Here is an 11,735-nt window from a genome sequence, read left to right as displayed (position 1 = left end):
TGCGTTTTGTATCATGTTGCATGCTCCTGCACAGCTCTCTCCTGCTTTTCTGATTGTACCTGACAATCTGGAAGTTGGCAACCTTCAAAAAAGCATTTATTCCAGAGTACTGCAGTCTGCAGAGGTTAAGAGCAGCAGACTCAGATCTGGAGAACCACTCCTCCACATGAAGCCTGCTGGGTGACCTTGGGCCAGTCACAGTCCTCTCAGAACCCTCTCAGCCCCAAAGGTGCTGGTTGCGGGGGAACATAGGAAAGGCGATTGTAAGCCATTTTGACACCCCATAAGGTAGAGAAACGCAGCGTGTTCTTCTAAGCCGAACAAAGTTTGAGCCAAGTGGCAGGCACCTTAAAATAACTTGAATAAAACTTTGTTTGTTTTAAAGGTGCTGCCACTGGACTCAAACTTTGTTCTGCTGCTTCAGACCAACACGGCTACCCACCTGGATATTCTAAGCGTTCGTGAATCGGTGCCCACGTCATCACATGCAAACAGGAGATTGCCAAAGAAAACAATTGCAAATAGGTCCACGAAATGCTGGAAATATTAATACAGGATGAGACGTAATTATGTCAAATTCAAATGTAATCAAGAAACGTACAGGCGCCACTCGCAGCAGCACTGCTGGTTATTCTGGGCGCGTTAATTCGCCCAAGCACCCACCAAAACCACCTCCCTTGCTATGCAAACTGGACTTACCGGCGGCGGGAAAAGCAGAGATTCCAGCTCTGCCCCCGCCCCCTCCTGTCTTCGCCCCACCCACTTCCATCTTCCGCCCCGCAGCGCCTCCCTCCTTCGTAGCGTTGCTCGGCCTGGACTCTTGGACAGGAACCTATCGAGCAAGGACTGGGCTTTCTAGCAGCAAAGCCATCATGGCGCAAGAAGACGTCGCCAGCGAGACGGCCGAGGCGAGCAGCCCGGGGCTGCTGATGGAGATCGTGAGCTCCCCGCTCAACCTCAGCCTGCTGGGCCTCTGCCTGTTCCTCCTCTACCAGATCGTCCGGGGCGACCGGCCTCGGGCCCAGACCGACGGCGAGGAAGAGCCCGCTCCGCTGCCCAAGCTCAAGCGTCGCGACTTCACGCTGGCCGAACTGAGCCCCTATGACGGCATCCAGAACCCCCGCATCCTGATGGCCATCAACGGGAAAGTCTTCGACGTGAGCCGCGGCAGGAAGTTCTATGGGCCAGGTGAGAGAGGGGTTCCTGCATTGCCTGGGGGTGGAGTGCGAGGAGGCCGATGGGGCTGGGGGTGGTGACACTGAGGCATGCAGGCCTATTTTCCAGGGGCACGAGATCCCCGGGGATTATGAGGTGTAAGGATTTTTTGCACTAACGTAAAGCCTTCCAAGACTTCGAAAATATTTATTTAAATAGTGCGTCCATTGGTGCGCATGGCCTAGTGCAAGGGGGGGGGTGCCTGCTCTGTCCGGTGCACGGTCTGCTACGAAGGCGAACAAAGCCAGGGCCAGGTGGGGGCGGGGGATAAATGGGGGAAGGAATATCTAGTGATATGTGTCAAGTCATCCAGTATTCCCTGTATTGTAAATGAAGCAAGGAGTGGCTTACTTAAGACCAGAGGGTGGCTGGGTGTTGAAGCTGGGATCTTGGCAGCTCCAAGTGCACATGCATGTAACCCCAAATTAATTTCTGTGGGACTTGCTTAAAGCCAGAGAGTGAGTAGGTGGCTGAGGTTTGAAGCTGGGATCTTGGCAGCTCCAAATGCCCACGCCTGTAATAACCCCGAATTAATTTCAGTGGGACTTGCTCCAGAGTAAGCATGTATGGAATCAACTTTAGCCACAGTGCTCTGTAGAGAGATCACATGTGCACCACTCTGCATGTGGTAATTTGCAGAACGGCAGATCCATAATTTGAACAATTGCCCATTGGAAACTATGCCGTTTCTCCAAATTCTGCACTAATAGTCACCTCTGGTTCAGAGTATAGATTGTGCATCAAAATCACATGTTTTGGCATACCCATTTCTTTTAAAATCATTCATAGCTTTTCATGATCCCCACAATCAAAAGGTTTGCTGTAATCTATGAAAAACAAGCTAATTTTCTTCTGAAAGTCTTTTGCGTTCTGTGCTACCCTATGTAGTGTTATTCTAATCTAAATGCACCCCCCTGCAGTGTTACTTCAGTCTAAACAATCTGAATGCAATCCTTTGCAGTTCTTACTCCAATCTTAATGCAATCTTGTGCAGTAATTACTCTTAAGATAAACTATCTAAATGCAACTCTTTGCAGTGTTACTCCAGTCTAACCTCACTGAAACCAAGTAGGTTGGTTATTTAGCTGGCAGTTCCCTAGGAAGCAGCATTGTTGGCCCTGCCTTTTGTACTCCCCATTTGTCACAGCTTTATGGAGTGGACAGGCATTGCAGGAATGTGTTGCAAAATCTCCTGTATGGTGTGAAGCATGGTTAGCTGATTGCAGAAAAGCATTGACTGGCTGGTGCTAAAAGGGCAGTAGTGCAGAAGCATAATTGAATAGAAACTGGACAGCTGACCCTTTTCTTCATTTTTCAGCCATCCTGGTGGCGTACATGGGAGTTTAATTATGCTAAGGGCTAACTAATAAGCAAATGAGGAAGATCCCTGCCCTGAAAAGGTTGCAGTCTGAATTTTCAGTACTTGCTGAACAATCATCCATTTGGTTTTGGAAATTTGCTCCGGGCCCTATCTTGACTTCCCAAGAGAAGTGGGGCAAAGGCTGGGCATGAAACTCAAGTAGAAAGGTTAAACTTTTCTTTTTGTCCTTTTTTTCTGACACTAGAAAACAGAAAGGATTATAGCAAAAGTACAATGGCAACAATTTTTATGGGGAATGTAAAACCGCACAATTGAGATCGTATTAGAGTCTATATAGCCAGGGCTGGCCCTTCCACTAGGCAAACTAGACAATCGCCTAGGGTGCCAGCCTAGATTGCATGCCCCCATGTGACTTGGTGACGTTATCAGTGCGGGGGGGCGGGGGGCACCAGAAGTTAGCCTTCCCTAGGGTGCCAGACAGTCTAGGGCTGGCCATGTGTATAGCACATTTAGTGTGGCAAAAGTACAATGGCAACGGTGTTTATGGGGAATGTAAAACCACACATTTGAGATCATATTAGAGTCTATAGTACGTTCAGCGTGGGATGTTTGAAAGGGCGTTATTCATGCTCACAAGATATGCCAGCATTACCATTCCCATATGAGACAGGGAAGAGATAGTGATGTCATTCCATTCAGTTTGTGGATGAGATTTGAATTTGCTGGCTCACAGGTAACTTTTTTTTTCTTTTTTAGTTTAGCTTTTAGTTAATACAATAGTAGCTGTAGGGTGAAACTGAGCCTGCCTTGGTCTATCCAGTAAAGAAAGCTGCATCCACTGCATGATAGGTGATTCACACAGCTGTGCTTTTTTGGGATACTCATGGTTGTCTAAATTGTCATAGTGGACTCTAAACGTATTGGGGGGGGGGTCTCTTTCCTGCTTGTAGGACATGTGTGCTTGCATTGTGAAAGGAAAGAACAAAGGATGCAAGACAGGCAATGCTCTAAACATGTTGAGGACAATTAAAAGATGAAACAAATCTTATGATCAGAGTTGGGGAAAAGGTGAGAGAGCTAGCACAGCACACACTGGAGACATGTAGACTGAAGGAGGGAGAGAGAGAGACATAGGGCACCTCCCAGTCCCCTTCCACCTTGCTTCCCTGCTCAACCAGCCTATCTTGTTTGTAAAGGATACCTCAGGCACTGAAAGAGGGAGAAATGACCCAGCCTCTCCTCCTAGCTAGATTGCAAAGGATTGCTTTGCTTTGTATGCAGTCTGTGTAGGAGTAGAGTTTATATGGTTACACAAGACCCAAGTTCCTCTGGAGGTTTTTCCCCATAATATTTTGGCAAGGTTAAAGACCAGAACAGAGGGATTTGTATGAAGTAACAGATACATAGATGCACACATGGCAGCTTAAGCAAACAGTTTCTCTTGCGCAGCTCTCTCGTTATGTGTAACTCTAGATTTCAGTCCCAACCTTCCTTTAGGAGCTTGAAGCACTGTAGCACATTATATTAGAGATTATGTAGAGGTGGAATGAGGAAAGGAAAGGGGTGCCCAAGTCTCCTGCTCCCACTCTTCTGTTCCACACACAGGGTTTTAGGAATGTGTGTTGCCAGGAAACATCTGAAACCCAGTTTGGAAGAAGTAGTTCAGAAGTAGAGCACAAAAGCAGCAGGAATGGAGAAAGCCTTCTTGCTCCCAGTGTTGCAAATTGGCCATTCACTATGCCAGGGGTGGGGAACATCAGGTTCAAGGGCCGTTTGCAGCCCTCGAGATCACTTGGTCTGGCCCTTGGGGATTGCTGGGCCAAGCCGAACCACATGGCGGCCTCCCTGGGGCCGGTGAGGATTGTGGGACCCAGCCGCGCTGTGCAGCAACCCCCCTCCACAGGGCCTGGCTGGCTGGCAGGGATTGCAGGGCCCCAGCACGCTGCACGGCCTCTTCTCCATTTCTTTGTTCCTTCCTTCCTTCCTCTCTCTCTTTCTCTCTGTGGAGCCTGAGTGGTGGGCATTGTGAAGGACTGCTGCTGGGGTATGTGGGTGCCTTTAAAGGTCTGCTGGGAGCAGCTGCAGTTTTTGCATGAAGGGAGGGATGCGCTTGATTATCCCAGATGGCGTGGCCTAAAATGCTAATGAGTGTGTGATCTAATATGCTAAAATTAGGGAATGTGGTCTAATATGCTAATGAGTTTCTACTGGGCTTTTTCTATAACAAAAAGCCCTGAACCTAGGCATTTGGCTAGGGCAGCAGGCTGGGGAGTGGGGTGCACTAAATTAGGCTAACCCAACTGACTTCAAATAGAAAAACAGTTATTTGCATTAATTTTGCTGGTCTGAATCATTCTCCCTTGGCAGAGCATTGTTTTTTAAGTTGATAATATTGTATGATCCGCGAATGATGTTATATCCAAATGGCCCTTGGAAGAAAATAGGTTCCTCGCCCCTGCGCTATGCCATTGTGCAAGGAAGAAGTGGCCACAATGATGTTGTGCTACGTGACTTGGTACAGTTTCCAGTCATTTGCTGGTTCATTTTATCGAGAATCTGAACTTTAAACATGAGGACTGAAATTTTTTTTACAATTAAAGAGTCTTGGGAGAAGAAGTCAAAATGGAGATTGGGCAGGACTTCTGTTTTTTGGCAAAGAAAATTTGATTGCTACGGATATTAAAGATATTAAAATTCCTTTGTCCCAGCGGCTTTATTAGTAGGAGGCAGAGAGTGACAAGCTAAATAACGTTAATGATTTACTTTCCTTTTTTACTGTCTAAAGTCCTTAGAGGAGCCCAGTGATAGAAACAGACAAAAAATTTGCTGTCTCGGGATTTTCTCTGAAAGGATTTCGTAGGAGTGACCATGGGGCTGACAGCTCAGGGTTGAGAGATTTAGGAGGTGGAGCCTGGAGGACGCTGAGATTTGGGGAGGGGCCTCAGCAGGGTTCAATGCCATACAGTCCACTCTCCAAAGCAGTCATTTTCTCCAGGGAACTGACCTTGGTCCTCTGTAGATCAGTTGAAATAGCAGATCTCTGGGTACCACCTGGAGGTTGGTAACCAAAACAAAAAAAATATTCTTCTACAGAACACTAACCATGGTTTAGGAATAATTCATTTGTTCACTTTGCTATGTGTATCCAAAGTTCCTTTGTTCTTGTTGGGCTTGGTGCCAGAGTACATTTGAACATCACTAAACCATGGTAAAGAGTGCTCTTTAACTCCTTTCAGGACTCTGGTTTAAACCACAGTTTTGTGTTTGAGTTTAGGAGCACTCTTAATCAGTTAGCAAAAGTCACATTTAACAGTAAATTGTGGTATGGGGGGTGGTCCCCATGTGTAGGCCTGGGGGGACAGAGGACTTGGCTGTATCTGATCCCAAACCAATTCCTAAACCAGGACTTTCATAGTAACTGCACCAGAAATGACCGTTGCTTCATTTAATATGGTCATAAACTATGGGTGGAAATGTGCAAGGCTACTCAAAGAACTTCAACCGTCTTCATGCATGGGATCCTTTATTCTTAATCACGTTTCCAATGTCTCTTAAGCACTACAAAAAAACCAGGGTCTCTTACTGTAGTGCTCTGGTTCTCATAGTTTGGCCGTGTGGGAGCTCCCAGAATGCCATTCTTTCCCCTGATCTGGGGTAACATGAGATGCCTAGGATCATATGGGAAGAGCTTAGGTTGTGGCGTCTCTCATATGACAGCAAGCTTCTCGCTTTCCTTCTGCTCAGGAAGGTGTGACTTCCACACAGACTTCCACCATGACCCTTAGCTAAGTAAATAATATAGTGTGTATAAGTTACTGGGCTTTCTGCAGATCACCAGTTTCAGTGGCTGTCCCTACCACTTAGTTTTTAGCAATTAGTGTAAAATTTTAGCACAGATCAGGTATTTCTGTCAAGAAAAATAGGGTTTTATTCCCTGCTTTACCTTAAGAAATCTCAAAGCAGCTTACAATCACATTCCCTTCCTCTTATAACAGGCACCTTGTGAGGTAGGTGGGGCTGACAGAGTTCTGAGAGAACTGTGAATGGCCCAAGGTCACCTAGCAGGCCTCACGTGGGGGAGTGGGGAAAACCCGATTCCTTAGATTGGAGTCTGCTGCTCTTATCCACTATACCATGCTGGCTCTCAGTGTAGTTCCTGGCCCATGTCTGTTTTCTCTCCTGTCTGCTTTTCCACCTCCTAACGCTATGCCTCCCCCCCCCTCTCCTTTTCCTTGTACAAGTAATCTTGTGTAAAAATGCCAAGGTTAGAAACCAAGTATAGCAATATTTGGCAGAGATGTGTATGCAGGGTACAGGATGTACAACACTTAGGGGGGGGTGCAAACTACCTTGTATAAAGTGTTAAGAGACTGTTTTGAAAGTCAAATCAATGGTCTTCTTCTCCAAGCAGGGACTTGAGCACATCATGTGTTTTTGATCTTATCAAGTCCTTAAAGTTAGGAAGATACTGTTCTAATAGCTAATATTCTTCTCTTAAGATGGCCCTTATGGAATTTTCGCTGGAAGGGACGCATCCAGAGGTCTTGCTACTTTCTGCCTGGATAAAGAAGCATTGAAGGATGGATACGATGACCTTTCTGATCTGGACGCCACACAGAGAGAGACCTTGAATGACTGGGAACAGCAGTTCACATGTAAGCATTCCTAATCTTGTGCTTTTTTCAAATCTACAAAATCACATCCATATAATTATTACACATCAGGACTTGAATGTGACTCATTCACATATATTATACACACGCTGTATTATGCTTTCAGCAATGATAATAGGGATGTTAAAAATTTCATAATAACGCTGCTTCAGTCCAAAAGTTCCAAGTTTCTGTTGTGGGGTTTCAACACTTGGATTGAAATTGCAGTTGTCCTTTCCCCCAAAACCTCTTAACAAAATTTGCTAGAAGTGGATCCTTTATGCCTGTTTTTGCCTCAGTGGTATTCATAGACTGATACATATTATAAAAATGGCATTAAAACAAAAGAAAATGAGGAATTTGGCAAAGAAAATGGGTAGGATGGAAAAGTTCTTAATGATGCACAAACAAAAAATGTTCTGAAATATTTGTATTTCCCTAGTAAAACAGTAGTACTAATAGGTACTATTCATTTGAGAGGTCACTTCTGTGAGTCTCACTATGATCTTACACAATTATTTGCATAAGAAACACTATCTGCCTTTTTCTTTGAAGATGCACTAACTCCAAATTTTCTTTTAAAACCCAAATAGAAGTCATTCTGATTTGCTTTGATATTAGTGAAACATTTTTTAAAAAAAAATCCTGGTATTTAGTAAAATAATATTTTGATTTCCCCTTCTTTTTGTCTTGTTCAGTTAAATACCACTATGTAGGCAAGCTGTTGAAGGATGGTGAAGAGCCCACAGTCTATTCAGATGAAGAAACAACAAAAGATCCTGACCAACGCAAGAAAGATTAGTGAACACCCAAAAGAAAAATATGGAGAGTTTTTGGATTTTTAAAGGACTCTTTGTCACATTCCGGTTCTATTTTACATTCTGGTTCCAGTTTTGTTTTACTGATTTGACCATCAGCTCTCTTTTAGAAATGGAGAGCACTTTTTGTTGATTTGGCTGTTTACTAAACATATTTTAATCTTCATTTCCAAGAAACTTTGCCAGACAGTGCTGAGCTACTTAAATCCAAGCTGCATGGGTCCAAATTGGAATGTCAACCAAAAAGTACACAATATTATGGTAAGAAAGTACATTTGCCCTATGCTCTGCAGTTTCCAGTCATTTGCTGGTACATGACAAAGGGGCTTCCACATATGACCCACAGGGGTCACTGCAAAGCAGGATGGCATCCAAACAAGCGGATGCTAAGAAGTTCTCCCCCTCTCTCTCACACACTCACACACGACTTCATAGAGGTGACAACTTTCCTGAAATATCCTGGATCACAATTAACATTTCTTTACAAGGGAATATTTGATCAACTGCTGTTCCATTCTCCCCTTACATAAATGCTTAAATGAATACTGTCTGCAACTTGTTCCTTTTAAAATCTGTATGATTAAAGCAGAGTACAGATCACTGTAAATATTTTGGAGAAGGAATGACATGGTTTATTCATAATGTACAAAATGAATATGGGGTTTTAATTTTTAAACTTGCCATTTTTCAATATAGCAATTTAATTTACATCGAAGCATTAGTGTAGTCAACCAGACTGGTTTTAAACTTTTTTTGCTTAATGAGGTTAAATGCCTCTGACATAGAGAGCCATATAAACTAAGCAGAGAGTGATAGCTTCATTTCTTTGAACATACTTGTTGCTAAGACCTTATAATCAGTGGCTGCTAAAGCAGTACATGGATGCATGCAGCCAAATATAATGTGCATACATATTTTAAAAAGTAAAATGTCCACCAAGTTCAAAGGGCCTGGATTGCCATAGAGCAGTCAGCCAGTTAAAGTCAACCTTAAATGGTTTCTCTCACTCAAAAGTCATATACAGCAGTTACACATTCCAAAAATGGTACACTAAAGCAGAATGCTTAGAGTGGTTTCTTTCTGCTTTTGCTGTTAGCACTTGGATTTTGCTTGCCAGCATCTTGAAACACACAGTTGAGAAGAGATGAAAGGAAGCAAATGAGTTGAGCCTTGGGGAAACAGGAGACTAGTGGTGCCACAAGATCCCTTATCCTTTCTATCAGGCAAGCATGGTTACCACTTCAACATGGTGTGTGGGATCCAGTTAAGAGTTACGTTTTTGTTTTACTTGCACAGGTTAAGTGTGCACTGGACTTGTAACACGGATATTAAATTCTGCAGCTGGGGGTGGAGTCAGAAAGGAGGCACAAACTCAAAACATTCAGTAGGGACAATTCAGATTGGATGGAAGAACATATTTCTGAGAACTAGTTGGGCAACAGAACAAATTGCCAAGGTAAGTTGTAGAACTTGCTTTGCTGGTGGCTAAATCATCTGGGTAACCACTGGTTTTATATTTGGTTTAGATCTAGGATAGTGGTGTTAAGGGAGCATTGATTTCAGTTCTTTAAAGCTCATTCTTTTAAGAGAATAATGCAAATAAGCTTTTTTTTGTCCTCCATTATTGGATTGTAGCCTGCACTGTGAAACCCCAGAGCATACTGTGAGAGTTCAGTACAACAGATGGGTGTTACCTATGCACTGTGTACCCTACACAGTGGTTGCTCACATGACAAATTAGTATAATCTCTTCCCCACCCCCATCCTCAAGATAGCAAGTGAGTCTAGGGAATCTCACAGTGGTGGAAGTTGTATTAAGTGACTTGTTACTATGGTATAGCAATAAGTTTTGTTGTTTTAATGGGTCCTTTTGCTTTCTCTTCCCAGTTTCTTCTCATAAAGCAATAATACTGTTCTTGAAATAATTTCATTGGCTCAGAAATGACTTTTCTAATGATAACTGCTGACTGGCTCATTCTTAACATGAGAAACACTTTGCAGAATTTTTTTTGTCTGTTGGTAACACTGCGCCTTAAAGACAGATTTTATTGGCTGAAGTGTTATGACCTACCTCTGGAAATTCTAGGCTAATGAAATCTTTAGTATTGCTGCATTCCTCCTTTAAAAGTCACTTGTAATCCTTGCAAACTTTTGGATCGCTTTGTTTCAAAGCAAGGACAACAGGGTTGTACTTGATTAAAATAAATAAAACAATCTTCCTAGACTATGGAGCCTCTTTGTGTGAGATAAAAGCAAAACGTAGTATTCCTGCAGTCCTCTGAAGGTGTGCAAGTGATGCATTAATTATAGTCTCTCTCACTTTTGATCCTGCCATCAACAGCAAAATAAGTATTAGGAATCATCTTCTCATTTTACACTCCATGAAAGGGACAAATCTAACAAGGTTAAGTGTGAGTTTACAGGTAGGTAGCCCAACATAAGCAATATACAGAAACACCTGTTCATTGCCCTTCAAAAGCCATGGAATATGGAATCAGTTGGAAAGAGATTAGGGAGGGTAAATAAAAATGACCTATTTGAGTTTCTATTATAACCTGGGATGCACACACATCCCCTGACTGCAGCTAAAGGGGTAAAGGTAGAGATTAAACGCGGGGAATTAATTCCTCCACAAAGATTATTACATTTTATTCTGCTCTTCCAAGAAGTTTAGAGCAGTGTAACTCTTCACAACTCTGTGAGATAAGTGAGACTAAGACTGACTGGCCCATAGTCACCTGCTGAACTTTTTGGCAAGTGGTGATTGGACCAAGGTTGCCCCAGTTCTAGTCTAGAACACTTACGATACTGACTGTGCTAGATCACAGAGTCAAAATCAGAGCAAAAAACTACTCAATTTCTCCAACTTGTACAGTGTTATAGTAATTTTTTTAGTTCTTTTCCTAATGGAAATGTGTGGAAGATGCTTAGTTATGCCTCAGATTCCTGTGGCTAATAAGTTTCTGTAACAATCCAAAGCAACGTCATTTCTTTGCAAGCCATTCAGAAAATAAATGAAGCCTCCAGGAATGCCGCTGTATATCAGTTATCTGTAACCAACTATTGACATAACCAGTCTTTACAGGAATGTGGATTTTAGCACATTTATGTAAGCAGTTGCAAACTGAAGGGCTGAACAATCCCCACACAGCAGTTAGTGAGTAAATAAGGGATTTTTGTATTTTGGTTTTTAAAAAAAAATGAAAAACCATCCTACCAAGCTACCCTGCAAATTATTTAGGAAAGGTATGTGAGCTCTGCAGTTTGAAGGAGTATCCACTCTAAGGAATTAGTTTCAAATCCAGAGCTTGGTTTAAGAACATCAAGAGATCAGAGAGTACTTTTGAATATATACAGAATGAACTTTCTACCATGACAGCAACCCCTACACATCTGGGAACAAGACTTTTGAATCAGGCATGTGGCCTCGGGGGCCAGCAAGGCTCAGACATCTTTTTGTTGAGAGTCAACCATCTGGCAGACTGCTTGAGGCAGAGTTCTCTTTCCCTACCACATGCCAGACTCCAGCTTAATTTTTAAGCAAACCAGGCATTTCAGGCCAAGGAAGAAGATGACATAGAAGATAGAATATATTGGATTTATATCCCGCCCTCTACTCCAAAGAGTCTCAGAGCGGCTCACAATCTCCTTTACCTTCCTCCCCCACAACAGACACCCTGTGAGGTGGGTGGGGCTGAGAGGGCTCTCACAGCAGCTGCCCTTTCAAGG

The 11,735-nt window shown here is 43.3% G+C and overlaps 1 protein-coding gene across 1 annotated transcript; it reads left to right on the top strand.

Moving 5' to 3' along the window:
- The first annotated feature begins 744 nt into the window (after positions 1–744).
- On the top strand, positions 745–10,217 carry PGRMC1 (progesterone receptor membrane component 1). The gene is made up of 3 exons (XM_060250074.1): positions 745–1,188; positions 7,036–7,191; positions 7,887–10,217. Exons 1-3 carry the CDS (start codon positions 873–875, stop codon positions 7,988–7,990), a joined length of 576 nt encoding a protein of 191 aa, XP_060106057.1. The 5' UTR covers positions 745–872; the 3' UTR covers positions 7,991–10,217.
- Positions 10,218–11,735: the final 1,518 nt, after the last annotated feature.

Source organism: Heteronotia binoei, chromosome 11, assembly GCF_032191835.1.
Source record: "Heteronotia binoei isolate CCM8104 ecotype False Entrance Well chromosome 11, APGP_CSIRO_Hbin_v1, whole genome shotgun sequence".
NCBI classification, from domain to species: Eukaryota; Metazoa; Chordata; class Lepidosauria; order Squamata; family Gekkonidae; genus Heteronotia; species Heteronotia binoei.
This window is presented reverse-complemented; position numbering and strand designations above follow the sequence as displayed.

Coding starts and splice junctions, on each gene's coding strand:
- PGRMC1 (XM_060250074.1), top strand. CDS start 873: ATGGCGCAAGAAGACGTCGCCAGCGAGACGGCCGAGGCGAGCAGCCCG. Junction 1,189..7,035: donor CAGGAAGTTCTATGGGCCAG/GTGAGAGAGGGG, acceptor TCTTCTCTTAAG/ATGGCCCTTATGGAATTTTC. Junction 7,192..7,886: donor CTGGGAACAGCAGTTCACAT/GTAAGCATTCCT, acceptor TGTCTTGTTCAG/TTAAATACCACTATGTAGGC.